The sequence below is a fragment of the Salvelinus fontinalis genome, chromosome 11 (genome assembly GCF_029448725.1).
Source record: "Salvelinus fontinalis isolate EN_2023a chromosome 11, ASM2944872v1, whole genome shotgun sequence".
Lineage (NCBI taxonomy): Eukaryota > Metazoa > Chordata > Actinopteri > Salmoniformes > Salmonidae > Salvelinus > Salvelinus fontinalis.
This window is the reverse complement of record NC_074675.1, coordinates 25,428,328-25,448,294: the sequence shown is the minus strand read 5'-3', so window position 1 is coordinate 25,448,294 and position 19,967 is coordinate 25,428,328. Positions and strand designations below refer to the sequence as shown.

At 44.3% G+C, this 19,967-nt stretch overlaps 1 protein-coding gene across 4 annotated transcripts in view; it reads right to left on the bottom strand.

Moving 5' to 3' along the window:
* LOC129865374 (metabotropic glutamate receptor 8-like) overlaps positions 1-16,214 on the bottom strand; it is a 250,393-nt gene extending 234,179 nt beyond the window's left edge. For 2 of the 4 annotated variants that reach the window (XM_055938122.1, XM_055938120.1), the window contains exons 1-2: positions 15,602-16,214; positions 9,819-10,645 (exon numbers count right to left, since the gene is read on the bottom strand). In XM_055938122.1, coding sequence (XP_055794097.1) covers positions 9,819-10,373 — 555 coding nt within the window. In that variant the 5' untranslated portion in view covers positions 10,374-10,645; positions 15,602-16,214. The remainder of the gene's footprint in view (positions 1-9,818; positions 10,646-15,601) is intronic. The other 2 variants (XM_055938119.1, XM_055938121.1) reach the window with 2 other exon arrangements.
* Between the last annotated feature and the right edge of the window lie 3,753 nt (positions 16,215-19,967).

Below are 19,967 nucleotides of genomic sequence, written 5' to 3'. Positions count from 1 at the left end.
AAACAGGTTTTAACATTTTTGTTAATTTATTACAAATAAACAACTGAAATATTACATTTACATAAGTATTCAGATCCTTTACTCAGTACTTTGTTGAAGCACCTTTGGCAGCAATTACAGCCGCGAGTCTTCCTGGGTATGACGCTACAAGCTTGGCACACCTGTATTTGGGTCGTTGTCCTGTTGGAAGGTGAACCTTCACCCCAGTCTGAGGTCCTGAGCACTCTGGAGCAGGTTTTCATCAAGGATCTCTCTGTACTTTGCTCTTTTCATCTTTCCCTCGATGCTGACTAATCTCCCAGTCACTGCCGCTGAAAATCATCCCCACAGCATGATGCTGCCAACACCATGCTTCACCGTAGGGATGGTGCCAGGTTTCCTCCAGACCTGACGTTTGGCATTCAGGCCAAAGAGTTCAATCTTGGTTTCATCAGACCAGAGAATCGTTTCTCATGGTCTGAGAGTCTTTAGGTGCCTTTTGTCAAACGCCAAGCGGGCTGTCATGTGCCTTTTACTGAGGAGTGGCTTCTCTCTGGCCATTCTACCATAAAGGCCTGATTGGTGGAGTGCTGCAGAGATTGTTGTCCTTCTGGAAGGTTCTCCCATTTCCACAGAGGAACTCTAGAGCTCTGTTAGAGTGACCATCGGGTTCTTGGTCACCTCCCTGACCAAAGCCCTTCTCCCGATTGCTCAGTTTGGCCTGGCGGCCAGCTCTAGGAAGAATCTTGGTGGTTCCAAATGTATTCCATTTAAGAATGATGGATGCCACTGTGTTCTTGGGGACCTTCAATGCTGCAGAAATGTTTTGGTACCCTTCCCCAGATCTGTGCCTCGACACAATCCTGTCTCTGACCTCTATGGACAATTCCTTCGATCTCATGGCTTGGTTTTTGCTCTGACATGCACTGTCAACTGTGGGACCTTATATAGATAGGTGTGTGTCTTTCCAAATCATGTCCAGTCAATTGAATTTACCACAGATGGACTACAATGAAGTTGTAGAAACATCTCAAGGATGATCAATGGAAACAGGATGCACCTCATTTCGAGTCTCATAGCAAAGGGTCTGAATACTTATGTAAAGTTATTTCTGTTTGTTTTTTTATACATTTACAATTTATTTTTATTTTTTACTGTTTTCGCTTTGTCATTATGGGGTATTGCGTGTAGATTTCTGAGGACATTTTTTTTTTATACATTTTAGAAAAAAGCTGTAACGTAACAAAATGTGGAAAAAGTCAAGGGATCTGAATTCTTTCCGAAGGCACTGTAAATCATCAAATCCATCCATTGACAGAGGGATATGTGGTAGAGGGACAATAGAGAGGAAGAATATACAAATACATAGACATCCTGATCACGCCATTCCTGTACGAGTCCGGAAATGGGTTCTGATAGAACAGGAGAGTGCATATATCACGACAACATTTGGTGAGGTTTTTGTCCGTTTCGGACTTCAGTGTTATGTTTCTGGAGGCCAGCCGAAGTCTACACTCGGGCTGTGGCGGTCATGACATTTTGTTAGACGGTTATTGTCACGCTAAAGACTGCCGGTCTGACGGTAATTGACCGTTAATTAACATCAACACGTTTGGCATCTCCGGGCCTCCACGCATACAATCTGCTGATGGGCACATTTGGAACGTCCTACATTTTTTTAAAGTCTAATAACTCAATTGAAAAAACGCCATCCCAGTAAATCCATGATTTATTTTCGGCAGGACTAAAGAAACATTATGATATGAAGCAAATGTATTTCAGAAGAACAGAATATGAGTTGGCCTACTGTATGTTATCTGGCTATGTGCCATGCTATGGGCTGTAGGCGTGTTCATTTAGCAGACAAGATGTAAGTCCCCTGACATTATTTTATACGATATGATTTTATAGTAAAAGAACATAGTTGAACTTAGCTGAATAAAATAGAAAGGATATTTTTCCCATTCCAGAGCGAGTGTGAATATGAAGTAGCAATGTAAAGGGGATAGCTATGTAGCTACGGAAAGGGGATCATTTGAAACAGGTCCTAGATTTAGAGATATTTGGCAACTGTAGTTGTGAATGATGAAAACCATAGTGTCGTGCTGCCGACCACCATTTAACCTCTATTTAAGTATTCACAGCCTATTTTCAGCTCTCTCTCCTTGTCCACTAATGCTGTTTCCATGTTTTCCCACAATCCTTTTAAAAATAATTCTGGGGTGCTGATAAAACATAGAAACAGCTCCCTCTGGACAGGAGGCTGGGAAAAGAGAGGGGAGTTACTCTTTCTTCCCTTATTTTCCCCTCGTTCTCTTCCAACCCTCTTGTTCCCCTCTTTCCCTGTATTCCAACAAAGCCCTAGGAGCCAGTAAGAGCCAGTGCACAAAACCTGAGACAAGTACAGAATTTGAATATTTTCAAATAACTTGTAAAGTGCAGGAGGCGAGGATGATTTAGCTTGGGGTTTGCCCTTTGGGACTACTCCATCACTCATCGCAACCAAGAGAACCAAGCGTTGAGTGTCAAACTTCCATTCGTCTCCTTATGTTGTTCAGCAACAAAAACAAAGCTCTTGTTCATGCCATGCAACCATCTTGCTTTGACTACCCATATACCGTAGACATACAGGATAACATTAAGAAGACAACACAGTCACAGTCACTTGCACTGACCATCTTGCTTGGACTACCCATAGAGGTATACTGCATGATAATCACCAGGCAGTTTCTCTCTCAGGCAAAAGCTGTTTTGCAGTGTGTCACTCTGACAGGCGGTTTATAAGAGGGAGCCTACGGAGTTATTTTACACATCTCCTCCTCAACCCTGGGGGCCTCCTTAAAGGCAGGTGACAAGTCTCAGAGAACAGCCCAGACACACTTCTAACACACACAGACCAAGAACACTGCTAACACACACACACTTCATACACACACAGACCAAGCACGATGCTAACACACACACACTTCTAACACAAGGAGACCAAGAACCCTACTAACACACACTTCTTGCACACGCAGCCCAAGAACCCTACTAACACACACTTCTAACACAAGGAGACCAAGAACCCTACTAACACACACTTCTAACACAAGGAGACCAAGAACACTACTAACACACACTTCTAACACAAGCAGACCAAGAACACTCCTCACAGAGACTTTTAAAACTCACACAATCCTCAAACACACATCCTATATCCATATACGCACAAACACAGACAAACACACAAACCTAACACATGCACCCCAAATACACTCCTGACAATCACACACATATTTAATTCACACCCATTACACAATCTCCTCACACAAACGCGTTACACACACTCGTGAGTCGTGACACACTTAGTCCAAACACACTACTCTCACCCCTTACACAAACTTCCTTACAGACCTGACCCAAAAACACTTGTTACCCCCATTCTCTTAAAGGGATAGTTGCCCCAAACACACATTCTACCACCAGGCTTTTCCAGAATCAGATTTATTATAAAAACAAACTCTGGTGACCTCGAATCACTCTCAAAGAGCTTGAGGAGGAACTGGTAGACACATCATAACTTACCACGTAAACAAACTTCACTCAAAAAACTGTGTGTGTGTGTGTGTGTGTGTGTGTGTGTGTGTGTGTTGCCAGCGGGGCTCTTTTGATGAATCATCATTACGTCAACCTGGCTGAAAATAAATAATTTCAGACGTAAAATTAGAGCTCTCCTCGTTAGTGAGGGCATGGTCTTCACTCTCTGTGGTGTGGCGGCCATCTTGTTTGAGACAGGCAGAGAGAGTCTACGTCTGTGTCTCCCCTATTCCCTATGTAGTGCACTACTTTTGACCAGGGCCCATAGGGCTCTGGTCAAAAGTAGTGGACTGCTTAGGGAATAGGGTGCCATTTGGGAAGCAGTCAGTCGCTCCTCTCTAATGAGATCTCCTGGTTGTTGTTGTTGTTGTTGTGATGTGAAGAACGCCTAGCTTCATTATCAACCACTTAATTCTCTCATCATTAAGGAGATCAACAGCACAATCATCAGAGTCCCTGAGACCCCTGAGAGAGACACGCTCTCTATTTCTCTCTGTTGATCTCAATCTCTCTCTTCTCTCCCTCTCTCTCCCTCCCTAACTCAGTTCACAGTAAAACAGACACATATTAGCACACTTTCTGTCTGGACCTGTCCAGTCACATCCTCAGAAGTCTTGCCTTCTGGCCTTCTGGTCGTCTGTAACTCTGTCTTTTAAACTCTTCAATGCAGAGGGCGAAATCATCACGATGACTTCTATGTGCCGTGTATGACTCGTGAGCGTGTATCTGTTAATTCCATTCCAGTCGAATTGTTGTCTTCGGAGTGTTATGGAGCAACACAATATTGTTAATAATTCACTGAGCAGTCTTTGAAATGATCCTCTTTTATCAACGTGTTCTTAGTTTAACTACAGAGTGCATGATGTTCCCGGGGGGCCTCAAAATATTTGCTCTCGCCAATTTGATTCTCAGCAAGACTCTGAAATAATCATTCCCTTACGCCCCCTCAATCCTCTTACCTCTTGGCCAGTTGGGAGCAGAGAGATTCATGGACAGACTAGGAAATCCAGCTCAGGCAACAGAGAAACGATCCTCTCCTCATCCTATCAGACGATAGTAACACAGTAACACAGAGACTCTGGGTAATATCATACATCGCAGCAGATAATACTGCTCCAGAAGCTGCATTGTAGGAGTGTCGCGTTATCTGTTAAACCTTCACACACGCATGCACTCGCGCGCCAACGCACGCATGCACACACAGACACCCCTTATTCCTCCCCAAACACAAATGCATTTTGAATATGCACGGGAAATTATGGGACAAGACATCACTAACGTTCCCTTTCTATCTGCCCTTTTCTTCAGTTTAAATGGTTGAAATAGAATGGACCCCGAGCCTGTCTACACAGTGATCCAGAGTCCGATAGATCTAATAATCCACCGTATAATTACCAACCTGGCCCCCCTGGAGCTTCTCAATCAATACCCAACCAGGCAGGCGGGACAGGTGTAGGCCTGGTTAACCTGCCTTACAGGGGGCAACGAAGGGAGGAGATACCCACAGTCCGTGTCCACTAGCAGCCCTGCTCTGTAGAGAGACAGGGGGTGAAACATGGAGCAGCAAGAAGGAAGGGTTACTGGAGGGAAACTGTTGTGTCTGGTTGGGGTATCCAGGGCTGGAACGTCCATACATCCATCCTCCATCTCGTTCCTCCCAGTTTCCACCACCACCATGCTGGTAGTGTCTGCTAGGTGCATCTAGGTTCTCCTCTTATTTGAGAGAGAGTCTATGTCTGTGTCCCACATATTCCCTAAGCAGTCCACTGCTTTCGACCGGAGCCCTATGGGCCCCGGTCAAAAGTAATGCACTATATTGGGAATAGGGTGCCATTTGGGAAGCAGTCAGTCTCTCCTCTCTAAGATCTCCTGGTTGCTGTTAGGATGTGAAGAACTCCGGGCTGAGTAGGAGAGTATGTTGTGTTTGAAATATCCGGGGCAGGAACCTCCATCCACCCAACCTCCATCTTGGATCTAATTCCTCACAGTTTCCACCATCACTGGGCTTCCCCATTTGGGTTTACCATGCTGCTCAATGCATCTGGTTTCTCCTCTGTGCTGCTAAGGGAGTCTGGGGGCTCCAGTGGGGAGATTAGCTGGCCTATGCCACCCAGTATGACATCTTCTCCTAACATGCTATTTCCAGACGGCAACACACACTGCATCATTCATGAGACATGAAGCAGCAGATAAAGCATCTACATAGTAATGTGATACGGAGCACAATCCATCCTTCCACACACACACACACACACACACACACACACACACACACACACACACAGAGAGAGAGAGAGACACACAAACACATACACACATTCATTAAGTGTTCAAAACATTAACAACATCTGCTCTTTCCATGACATAGACTGACCAGGGGAATCCAGGTGAAAGCTATGATCCCTTATTGACGTCACTTGTTTCATCCACTTCAACCAGAGTCGATGATGGATTGTGTACGTGTGCCATTCAAAGGGTGATCTAAGTGCCTTTGAAGGGGTTATGGTAGTAGGTGCCAGGCGCACCGGTTTGCGTCAAGGACTGCAATGCGGCTGGGGTTTTCATGCTCAACAGTTTCCCGTATGTATCAAGAATGGTCCACCACCCAAAGGACATCCAGCCAACTTGACACAAACGTGGGAAACGTTGGAGTCAAAATGGACCAGCATCCCTGTGGGGTCGGGGGGGGGGGGTGGGGGAGGTGCAACCCAATATTATGATGGTGTTCTTAATGTTTTGTATACTCAGTGTATACATACACACACATACACACACACAAATTTTACAATGCAAACACACAGACAGACACACACACAAGCCTACCAATCCCCTGCTCTAAATCCGATTAGAAAGATGAGAGCTGTGCGCAGCCACCCAAACACAAGTCCCTGTGTGTGCCGTTTCCATGACAGATTCCTCCCTAAATCATGTTTAATATTATTATGCACAGAGTTAGACTACAGCACTGCCACTCACACAGAACCAGGGCAGTGATATGGTGAGAAAAAGGATAAATATGAGAGAGAGAGAGAGAGAGAGAGAGAGAGAGAGAGAGAGAGAGAGAGAGAGCGAGAGAGCGCTAGAAGAGAGAGAGAGAGAAGATAAAGGTGTATTGCTGAGAATGTCACATGGATCATTAGGAGACACATATTTCCACATTGCGCTCGCATCGATCAACCTTGTTCGACTAATGATGGCGGCAACGCAGACACTCTTGTGCTCGTATACATACACTCCTCTGTTCCAACCACTCTACCATTAATTGGCTTTTGTACCCTAGACAGTAATTGATTTCATTGTTTCTCCATGTTCTAGAAAGCCCAGTCTAGACCAGTCTAGCATAGATCCAATTTTAACATCAAACTCCCATGACCAAAACCTCATACACACACACACACACAGTCTCCTGGGCTGGGGGCAGAGTGAAGTGGAGTATTCTTCAATTAGATTGATTGCATTTTAATTGGTTGTCACAATTTAACTTTATCTGCCTGCAGTAGTGAGAGAGCACGGCTGGCTGAAGTGGCGTCTCCGTGTGTAATACCAGAGAATCAATGTCAGAAGCCAGGCTGAGAACACAATAATGGCTCTGACTGACAGACACACACACACACACACAGGTCAGGGTAATATCCTGCTGGAACAATGAGCATCCATCTGAGGAGGGGAGGATAAAAGGAGGAGGAGGAAGGGAGATAGACATGATGAAGCCCAGGCCCTGGCAGCCAGCAATATAATCAATTTACTGTAAAGAGACCCCCTACATCCAACACACAGTGGCTGGTGTTCAACACCTACACACACAGTGCAATAGTATCCGCACGAACACAACACAAATATCCACGGTATGGCTCGACATCAATGTAAACACAAACCATGACATCACCAACACTGAAACTACCAGGGTTCTTAAACCAGACCCAGCCTGACTAACCCAACCAACCTCAAGTCAATCTAAACCAGACCCAGCCTGACTAACCCAACCAAACTCAAGTCAATCTAACCAAGACCCAGCCTGACTAACCCAACCAAACTCAAGTCAAACTTAACCAGACCCAGCCTGACTAACCCAACCAAACTCAAGTCAAACTTAACCAGACCCAGCCTGACTAACCCAACCAAACTCAAGTCAATCTAACCCAGACCCCGCCTGACTAACCCAACCAAACTCAAGTCAATCTAACCCAGACCCAGCCTGACTAACCCAACCAAACTCAAGTCACACTAAACCAGACCCAGCCTGACTAACCCAACCAAACTCAAGTCAAACTTAACCAGACCCAGCCTAACTAACTCAACCAAACTCAAGTCAAACTTAACAAGACCCAGCCTGACTAACCCAACCAAACTCAAGTCAAACTTAACCAGACCCAGCCTAACTAACTCAACCAAACTCAAGTCAAACTAACCCAGACCCAGCCTGACTAACCCAACCAAACTCACGTCACACTAAACCAGACCCAGCCTGACTAACCCAACCAAACTCAAGTCAATCTAACCCACACCCAGCCTGACTAACCCAACCAAACTCAAGTCAAACTAAACCAGACCCAGCCTGACTAACCCAACCAAACTCAAGTCAATCTAACCCAGACCCAGCCTGACTAACCCAACCAAACTCAAGTCAAACTTAACCAGACCCAGCCTAACTAACTCAACCAAACTCAAGTCAAACTTAACCAGACCCAGCCTGACAAACCCAACCAAACTCAAGTCAATCTAACCCAGACCCAGCCTGACTAACCCAACCAAACTTAAGTCAATCTAACCCAGACCCAGCCTGACTAACCCAACCAAACTCAAGTCAAACTTAACCAGACCCAGCCTAACTAACTCAACCAAACTCAAGTCAAACTTAACCAGACCCAGCCTGACTAACCCAACCAAACTCAAGTCAATCTAACCCAGACCCAGCCTGACTAACCCAACCAAACTTAAGTCAATATAACCCAGACCCAGCCTGACTAACCCAACCAAACTCAAGTCAATATAAACCAGACCCAGCCTGACTAACCCAACCAAACTCAAGTCACACTTAACCAGACCCAGCCTGACTAACTCAACCAAATTCAAGTCAATCTAACCCAGACCCAGCCTGACTAACCCAACCAAACTCAAGTCAAACTTAACCAGACCCAGCCTAACTAACTCAACCAAACTCAAGTCAAACTAACCCAGACCCAGCCTGACTAACCCAACCAAACTCACGTCACACTAAACCAGACCCAGCCTGACTAACCCAACCAAACTCAAGTCAATCTAACCCACACCCAGCCTGACTAACCCAACCAAACTCAAGTCAAACTAAACCAGACCCAGCCTGACTAACCCAACCAAACTCAAGTCAATCTAACCCAGACCCAGCCTGACTAACCCAACCAAACTCAAGTCAAACTTAACCAGACCCAGCCTAACTAACTCAACCAAACTCAAGTCAAACTTAACCAGACCCAGCCTGACTAACCCAACCAAACTCAAGTCAATCTAACCCAGACCCAGCCTGACTAACCCAACCAAACTTAAGTCAATATAACCCAGACCCAGCCTGACTAACCCAACCAAACTCAAGTCAATATAAACCAGACCCAGCCTGACTAACCCAACCAAACTCAAGTCAAACTTAACCAGACCCAGCCTGACTAACTCAACCAAATTCAAGTCAATCTAACCCAGACCCAGCCTGACTAACTCAACCAAACTCAAGTCAAACTTAACCAGACCCAGCCTGACTAACCCAACCGAACTCAAGTCAAACTAAACCAGACCCAGCCTGACTAACCCAACCAAACTCAAGTCAAACTAAACCAGACCCAGCCTGACTAACCCAACCAAACTCAAGTCAATCTAACCCAGAGCCAGACCCAGCCTGACTAACCCAACCAAACTTAAGTCAATATAACCCAGACCCAGCCTGACTAACCCAACCAAACTCAAGTCAATATAAACCAGACCCAGCCTGACTAACCCAACCAAACTCAAGTCACACTTAACCAGACCCAGCCTGACTAACTCAACCAAATTCAAGTCAATCTAACCCAGACCCAGCCTGACTAACTCAACCAAACTCAAGTCAAACTTAACCAGACCCAGCCTGACTAACCCAACCGAACTCAAGTCAAACTAAACCAGACCCAGCCTGACTAACCCAACCAAACTCAAGACAATCTAACCCAGACCCAGCCTGACTAACTCAACCAAACTCAAGTCAAACTAAACTAGACCCACCAGAAACCAACCCAGAGACGTTCCAGTGTCCTTACCTTGAACAGCCTCAGTATATTGGCAACCATTATGGACACGGAGCTGGCCGCCGCCCCGATCACCCCCACGATCTTATCAGGCTTGGCAAAGATGGGCAGGTCGCCGTTGGCACAGCGTACGTCCGAGCCGTCCTTCTCGATGAGGGCTTGGACAAAGGTCAACGACTGCTCCAGGGCGTAGGTGTCTCTGGAGCAGGTGTCCAGGATCCGGGCCCCCAGGGTGATGTTGGGGAGCAGCTCTGTGTCCTTGTTGATCAGGTCGATGGCAAACATCATGGCCTCAAGACGGTGGATCCCTTTCTCCTTCTTTAGTTCCCCGCAGGGCACGCCGCCGCCCCCCCGGGAGTGCACCGGGAACAGGCCGCCCAGGATGATGTCGCCTTCCAATCGGATGGAGTGGGCGTACTCCTGATTGGGCGCAGTGCCGATGGCGGGGTCCGTGATTCGCTGAGGGGAGGCCAGGGGGAGGAGCCAGGAACATGAGGTAAGGAAGTGGAAAAGGAAGTGGCCTGCGGCGAGGAGGGAAGGGAGGCGTTGGGGTTCCGACAACGCCATGGTAACAGTTGGATGGCGGCTGTGGGAGGAGTTACTGAGAAGTTACTGTGGAGAGTGTGGGCGGGATCATAGGTGAAAGGGCGTCAGTCCCCCGGGGGAGGAGTTTGGGAAGGAGTTAGCAGGCCGCTCTAAGATGTCCCGGGCCCATGAGGCATGCATGTCCCAGTAGAGGAGAGAGAGAGAGAGAGAGAGACAGAGAGAGAGAGAGACTAGTAGAGGAGGTGAGTGCAGCTGCAGTGATGATAATCCTGAACTCACATCTTCAGCAGACCCTGCAAGATACACACACAGAGAACACAAAGCAGTCAGTGCCTCAATCAGCCATCTACTGGGTAGCACACACAGTCTCTCCCTACCTCACACACACACACACACCCACACACACACACACACACACACACACACACACACACACACACACACACACACACACACACACACACACACACACACACACACACACACACACACACACACACACACACACAGGCATTCACAAATCACTGTTCATGCTGCAACACCTGTCTTCCAGATTCAAGAGCAAGAGAGATGAGCATTTGCCACACACACAGTACAGCACCCTCCCCCCTCACACACACACACACACACACACACACACACACACACACACACACACACACACACACACACACACACACACACACACACACACACACACACACACACACACACACACACACACACACACACACACACACACAACCACCAATCCTATCCCACTGACAAGTCCATCCTATCCGCCAGTGCCAAGCCTGTCATGCACAAAGTGCCAAGCCTGTCAAACACATCAACAACGCTCCCGAATGCATTATTCACGTGGACAGAGTGAAGGTTACTCAGTGTGTAATCATTCAGTCATTCAGTGAACATCTACTGGTTCTACACCTGTTTGACTGACAGATGCATGGGAATCAACACCTGGGAGGTGTCACCTCAGCTACCTAATCATTATCATCAGAAACAGTACAGGGATGATGCAGCAAGCCATCCTAGTATGTGAGTCAGTGAGAAGAGGCAAGGCTTTCGTGGAGCAGGTTTGGTTTAATTCTCTTTGTTTTCTTGCTGGTCTCATTCCCGCTTTGAATATCCTTCACGAATGGAAGTGATGTCATTGCTGGCCAATCAGATTAGGCTACTGAGTGCCCTCTTTACCTCAAAATATAATATCCACTGGTCGGCCTAGTTTATCTGTAGCCCACTAATTAACTTTTATCATTCATATCCATAAGGCAAAAGGAAACCGCACACTGCTCTTGATAGTATCACTGATATTTAATAAGCGTACGTATCGGCCTCACGGCCTTCGTCAGAGCTCTGAGCTCTTGTTCAACTGTTGCCATGCACCTGCAAAAAGATTGCTCAGATGGGCGAGTGCCTTTTGAATCATTCCCATCATATCATCACTCAATATTCCTCAGACAAAACAAAGGCATGGAGGAAAAGACAATCACTGAGAGAGACGAAGAGGGCCTTCCTAATAGTGTGTTTGATCGGTTATGGTTTGACCACACCCGCTTCCCCAAAATAGTCAACTGTGTGGATATTCTTCTGAGTTGGATAGAAGAGCATATTAATAACATCCCAATGTGGAAATATCAATGAGTTTCACATTCGTAGCGATACTGTACATATGGCAGTATTGGCTAAATAAGTCTAAATTCCTCCTGCGTGACATGACCACTTTTGCGCGCGCCCGTGTGCGTTCCAAAAGGCACAGATGCTGCGCAGTATGCTTGTGTGGGCTGAACCGGCTGCGCGTTTCTGGGATGCTGAGACGCTAGGGAACTGCTGCATCATTGCATATAAATAGCCTAATGTATATTCGGGACATCGTGGCAATATTTCTCCCTCCCTCCCTCTCCATGTACCCATATTTCCACACATATCAATATCACCTTTCCACAGATCCAGCACTTTCATATACACTGAGTGTGCAAAACAGTAAGAACACATTCCTAATATTGAGTTGCCCTCGGAACAGTCTTTTTGCCCTCAGAACAGACTCAATTCGTCGGGGCATGGCCTCTAAAAGATGTTGAACGCGTTCCACAGTGATGCTGGCCCATGTTGACTCCAATGCCTCCCACAGTTGTGTCAAGTTGGCTGGATGTCCTTTGAGTGGTGGACCGTTCTTGAAACACACGGGAAACTGTTGAGCGTGAAAAACCCAGCAGCGTTGCAGTTCTTAACCCAAACCCAGTGCGCCTGGCACCTACTACCATACCCCGTTCAAAGGTACTTAAATATATTGTCTTGTCCATTCACACTCTGAATGGCACCCACACACAATCCATGGCTCAAGTGTCTCAAGTGTCTCAAGGCCTACAAATCCTTCTTTAACCTGTCTTCTTCCCTTCATTTACACTGATTGAAGTGGATTTAACAAGTGACATCAACAAGGGATCCTAGCTTTCACCTGGATTCACTTGGTCAGTCTGTCATGGAAAGAGCAGGTGTTCATAATATTTTGTACACTCAGTGTATAGTCCCTATGGTTGCAAACTATACTCTAAGGAAATACATGAATCATTTACCTTGAAAGGATAACATTACTATAGCACTTTACCAAGCACTTTAACAATAAAATATATATATATAATGCACTTGGGTAAGGCACACGCATTTTAATATAAAACAGTACACCTTTATGGTTTGGTTATATTCCTAATTGGCTATTCAGGCTGTATTCATGCGTACACTGTAAACCCCAATGTGCTGTCTTTACGCAAAACTTTTGAGGAAATCCATTTCACTTAATATATTTGAGTACAGTAATTGTGTAGTCTTTACTCAAAACTATAGTCACTGTGAGCCTGTAGGGGTTCCAGATTTGAGTTGTATCAGCTTGAACATTTTGAGTAAGCCACGCATCCACCATAATTTCCCAGTGTGCCTTGCCTTTTCAAGTGAATTGTAGTTACCACCCATGACTGTATTGTTAGTGACATGGTTGTTGAAATCATTAAATTTCAGTCCTGGGGCCTTCACCAAGTGAGTTCCTAGGCAAATGTTATTATAATTAAACTCTTTATGACAATACATAAGGCCTTGTTTTGAGGTTGAACAAAATTAGTTACTTTACCAGATTTTCAAAAAAATCCTGGTTGAAGGATTTCCAGGAATCTTCCAACCACAATTTCTGGAAACCTGGGATATTCACAAGAACTTTGCAACCCTAATTGCTAGTCACATTACGCTGGCTTGCAAAGTGATGCGTAAACCAGACAGAGATAGGCTATTCAACAGTTGGAATTCTTAGTTACCAACACTCTGCATTCACAATGACTGCAAGGAGCACGACATTTTTGAGGAGACTATGTAAGACATTTCAACTGGAACAACCATTTCAGTAAGGGGTGCAAAAAATATTATCGATTAGTTTAGAAAAAAATGCGTTATTTGTCTTTATTTCACATAATATTTATCTATCAATCCATCCCTCAACCTACATGCAAAAACACAGATATTAAAAACAATTTTAAAAACTTGGCCTGCAGTAGAGCATGCTGGGAAAAAATTATTTTGTTGTTATTTATAACTTTAAAAAAAAATTGAGTTGATGTGATTTCTCATTTAGTTTTGAGTCAGTACCACATACACATTTTAAGCAATAATGACTTTTCATTGACTTTGAGTTCAACTTACTGGAAGTATTTGAGTTAATAATGGCTTGGGGTATACAGTGTAAGAATGGATCTTTCAACGTATTGTTTTCTTTTACACAATTTTATTTCACTTCTGCAATAAAACGTTATCACGTTCGATCCTGCTCGGGTTGGAACGTGTGACTCACTAATAAGAGAGAATTGATAGGACGGTAGAAATTCCAACAGTGTGGTCGTTATTGTTGGCAGTAAGATGAAGGGAGTATTACCCTGCGAGGCAGAGACTGGCACATTTCACTTTTTAATTTACACCAATCACTAGGTGTCAGGCTGCACCATCCGCTCTACTGGTCATTATATTAGGTCTCCTCGTGTACAGACGTTCTCTGGGAAGCACACTGCTCTTTCCACAAAGTGATGGCTTTTCTCGCTTTTTCGCCCCTCTCTCTCTCTCTCCCCCTCTGCTATTTTCTCCCCCTCCCTCTGCTCGTTTCTCTCTCCCCTCTCCCCGCCCGTTCCTCTCCCTCCTCCTCCTCCCCATTCGTTTCCCACCTCTCATCGCACCCGTTGAATATGACATGTGTTTTTTTGCATTCCGATCACAGGCAGGTAAAGACACCAACAAACGGGAACGAATCAAACACATCCGTAATCCCTCCAACGGTTCCCCCCTAAATTGACTTGTGATTCTCCAATTCCCTTGACCCGTTCTTGCAGATGAGAGAAGCAACGGAACTCCTCACAGAAGACGTGGTGGAAGTGGTGTGTTAGTATGATTTGTTGCGGGGATAGATAGGGTTCAATTTGGGATATACCACCGCCACCCTCTGTTACACACGACTGATTAAAGCAGTGGCATGAAGCAGGCAGCTGTGGAATACAAATCTTGTTTGTGCTCCAAAGAGAAATAACGACCTAATGATGTCTTCATGGTAGCATACATATAATTAGATTAAAAAAACATTATCAAGCCATAATGTTTTTAATTCAAGTTCAATATAACATTTTGCGTCTTTAGATTGAGACGGCGTCGTTCATGTGTGTGAAATAATGCGTCCTTTTTCAGTGAGCTCTGAAAATCACACTATTCATATCCCAATTATTTTAATCTAATTGTCCAATATTAATTATAATTAATTATATCACAAAATACGACGTTTGGGCTACAGATAAGATCAGGTGTATGGATCATTCCTAAATGCCATCAGAGGGGATGCTGTTTCTTGGCGCGCGGAACAGAGCAGAGCGCGCCATTCCTTTGGGTCAATATCGGAACTTCATTGCGGAGCTCAGCAGTTTCCTTTCCCAACCCTGAACTCTCTCATTTAGCTACAGGTCACGACTGATTAACGATACCGTGGACTGTCAACATCAACTATGCATATCGATAATGAAAGGATAAATAGTTTTTAAGGGATAATTTGTAGAACCATCGAGGGTAATTAATTTAACAATGAGGGAGAAAAAAATGCAGATGGTTAAGAGCGATGGATTCTTCAGATAGAGGAAGATAGGAGAAATCTGGAAGAAGGATGTTTGATGGGACCTTCTCAGACATACGAAATTTATGAAACGAAATATGTAATTTAAAAAAATGCCTACCTGCTTTTCCGTGACTTGATTGAGGGTTCCTCGCGCCTTCGCATCCCACTCACAGATGCACGCGCCTCTGGTTTTCGGTGCTGAAAGGGACAGCGCATGCAGCCATCCAGCCAAGCAGCGAGCGCGCGTCTCCGCCAAATGAATCACAAAAAAACACCCACCGGCAGCGATTGGTCTCCCAAGTCTCTCTCTCTCTCTTTCTCTCTCACCGTCTCTCCGCATACCCCCTTCTCCCTTTATCAGCATCGACACCATTTATCTGTAGCATAAATGACACAGAAACTGTTTGGAATACAACATTTAAGCAGTCACATTCTGATGCATCTGCCCAGAAGAGTCCCATTAAATGAATCAGTTATGATTGAAATCAACGTCTGTAAACAAAACATCTGACGACATCAATAAGACTACATCTACTATCTGCATAATAGCCAACAAAAAACGCAGGCATTGATTCCTCTCGAACGCTCACACCAATATACATGTGTTGCTACATGCAAATAGGCGAATTCTTATCAATATGACTATTGGTTGCAATGATCCATTTATAACTTGACTTATGCTATGTATTGGTAATTAACAACCAAAATGAATACGGACGGGAGTACGAGCATGTCAGGCAGCTGATTCATCAACAAAAAAAGTATTTCACGTTCAAGGAGGCTAATGTGCGAGACGTGATACAATTGTGTCATGACTTTAGGAGGGAGCGCCTCACTAGATAGAGCACTATCGCCATCTAGCGTTACGTAACCCACAGTAGGTCTAGAAACGAAACTTTGGTCATGTCAATTCAAGGAAAACTATTGATTTTAGCTCTTCTGTTAAAAAAAGGCCCATAGGTTGAATCAACTTTTCAGGGATAGACTATCAATACGCAAAAACACGTCAAATCCACCAATAATATACCTACTTAAATCCGAGCCTCAATATCCAAAGTAGCCTAGCCCAGTGGTTCTTAAATAGGGTCCGCGGACGCCTGGGGGTCAGCGGAGGTACTACAAGGGGTCCGCTGCCTGATCGCAAAATACTGTATCATATACAGTAAAGCAGCCTGTCGGGCAAGCCAAGGCCAAGTGACTCACTGTCTGTACGAGCGAACCATTATCGTGAACGGTACCTAATAAACTAAAAGGCTAAAGAATAGCCTTAAACATCCTTCAAATCCACTTCAATCGCTGTGGATGATTGGGGAGGACACAGGTTAAAAAGTGACATCAATAAGGGATCAAGGCTTTCACCTGGATTCACCTGGTCAGTCTATGTTATGGAAAGAGCAGGTACTCCTAATGTTTTGTACACTCAGTGTGTATAAAACGTTCCTATTTCATGAAATATTTCATATTTCATTTATGGCTATAAACAACAGATTTAACGAATTTTGGGCAAGGGATCATTGGAAAAAGTTTAGAGGGTACAACACATAGTAATATTATTCATCCAAATGAAATCTTTACCCATAGATGCACAGCATGGGCCTGGTTTACACAGATATTGGCAGCCACATTTAGCAGAGGTGGGTGGGGGGAGGAGCTATAGGAAGATGGGCTCACTGTCATGGCTGGAATGGAAACCACATGTTTGACTCTGTTCCATGAATTCCATTCCAGCCATTACAATGAGCCCATCCTCCTATAGCTCCTCCCACCAGCCGCCTCTGACGCAAATAATCAACTCAATTCTTGTATTACCTAAGAATGTTGTTTTGAACATAAATGCACTGTACTTTATGCTTTACACTGCAGCATTCTCTCTGCCCCACGGACAAATGTGTAGAATTGCATGGAATTAGCTCTCTGATGACAAGTGGGGAGGCCTTTAAAAGGTTTTTTCCCCCCCAGGGCTCTAGACTTTCTTTTTTAATCTTTTTTTTTTAGGGGGTGGATCAGCTTTAATATTGCGGATAGATTGTTGCTTCCGTCAATGTAATTGTCTGCATAATTTCCAAACCCCCATATATTTTGGGGGTAAATATATATATAGATATCTATGTACATATGTACATACACACACATATATATACATATATACACTACCGTTCAAAAGTTTGGGTTCACTTAGAAATGTCCTTGTTTTTGAGGCACATTTTTTGTCCATTAAAATAACATCAAATTGATCAGAATTACAGTGCAGACATTGTTAATGTTGTAAATGAGTAATGTACCTGGAAACGCCTGATTTTTTATGGGATATTTACATAGGCGTACAACGGCCCATTATCAGCAACCATCACTCCTGTGTTCCAATGGCACGTTGTGTTAGCTAATCCAAGATTATACCTTTTTTATCAACTAGTAAAATATATTTGAGTTTAACCACAATATTTGTTGTATTATTTGTTCTGTCTTTTCAGGTGGAATAAACTGAAATTGCAACCAACTTTCTAAGGCTTGTTTAAAAATACGATATTTTGGAGATTATTTCGTTTTCAAATAACCAAAAGTGAGCGGTTGTAATCTGAATAAAGGGAAAAAGGACATTCTTGAACATGCGGTGAGACATTCTTACTAATTTACTAGAAAACCATTTTGGATTTAAGTATAACTTTTATATGACTGATGCCTTTAGTGAGAGGTCTAATGCCTTTATATTTAATCATTTCTGCCCTCCGAATTCATACCTTGATTAATCTGGCCATGCACTGCAGAAGTCATAGTAAAACTGCTTGTATGCTATTTTTATTGCACTCTAAAGCAGTGGTTGGAACCAAAATTATTTTCCAATCGTTCCTTTCTTAGCAGACAGATGAATAACAACGCAGTACAACAGTGGTGTGCAGAACATTATCTCATCGATCCTTGCCACAGATGGGCTTTTGTAGCAGACGACCACATCGGGTTTCACTCCTCATCGCCTGGTTCAACAAATCGCGGTTCCTGTTGCGTCATGCTGATGGCAGAGTTAGGATTAGGCGTAAACAGCGTGAGTCCATGGACCCATCCTGCCTGGTACGGTACAGGCTGGTGGCGGTGATGTACCGGCATCCATTCTGCAGAAACTGCGTGATGCCATCGCGTCAGCATGGACCAACATCCCTGTGGAACATTTCTGACTTGTAGAATCCACGCCCCGGATAATTCAGTCTGTTCTGGAGGCAAATGGGGACCCGGTACTAAATGGTTGTACCTAATAAACTGACACACTGTATCACAGCATACTAGGTCTCCAGGTCGTGGAGGGACTTAAACGTTTTGGGAGGAGAATGACTGTGAAAAGGTCAATTCTGGTGACTTTCTAAAAGGACATTCTACTCCAAAATGAATTAAAATAAAATAATTTCCCCCTCCAGAAATTAGCACAATAACATATTGGTCCATACCATCAGGCAGGTGTGCTATTCAGCAATAAGCATGATCACCTGTTGTACTGATGCAGCATAGTGGCTATAAATAAATAGTCTGATGGTTTTCCATTTGCATTTACCCCAATGGGCTAATCATCAGCTAGATCACAAACTCTAAACATTATGCTATCTTGTTGCTAGCAACCTTTAATGACTTGAATGTCCCCAAAAAACAGTCCACTGGTACACAGACAAGGATAATGTACTGTGAATATAATGTAGGCCTACCTGTTGCACCTGACCAGTGTCACATTTAACCCCGATCTCCCCTATGCCTCCCTGCTATAGGGGATCCTTGGGGATGTCCCTACCCTAACCTCTACCCTTACTCTTACCTAATGCTAACCTTAAACTGTATACAATGCATTCGAAAAATATTCAGACCCTTTGACTTTTTCTTGTTACGTTACAGCCTTATTCTACAATTGATTAAATCGTTTTTTTCTCTCATCAATCTACACACAATACTCCATGACAAAGCAAAAACAGGTTTTTATAATTGTTAGGAAATTTATATAAATAAAAAACTGAAATAATACATTTACATAAGTATTCAGACCCTTTACTCAGTACTTTGTTTAAGCACCTTTGGTAGTGATTACAGCCTCGAGTCTTCTTGGGTATGACGCTACAAGCTTGGCACACCTGTATTTGGGGAGTTTCTCCCATTCTTCTCTGCAGATCCTCTCAAGATCTGGCAGGTTGGATGGGGAGCTTTGCTGCACAGCTATTTTCAGGTCTCTTCAGAGAAGTTCGATCGGGTTCAAGTCCGGGCTCTGGATGGGCCACTCAAGGACATTCAGAGACTTGTCCCGAAGCCACTCCTGCATTGTCTTGGCTGTGTGCTTAGGGTCATTGTCCTGTTGGAAAATTAACCTTCACCCCAGTCTGAGGTCCTGAGCGTGCTGTAGCAGGTTTTCATCAGGATCTTTGTACTTTGCTCTGTTCATCTTTCCCTTGATACTGAATAGTCTACCCATCCCCACAGTATGATGCTGTCAGCACCATGCTTCACTGTAGGGA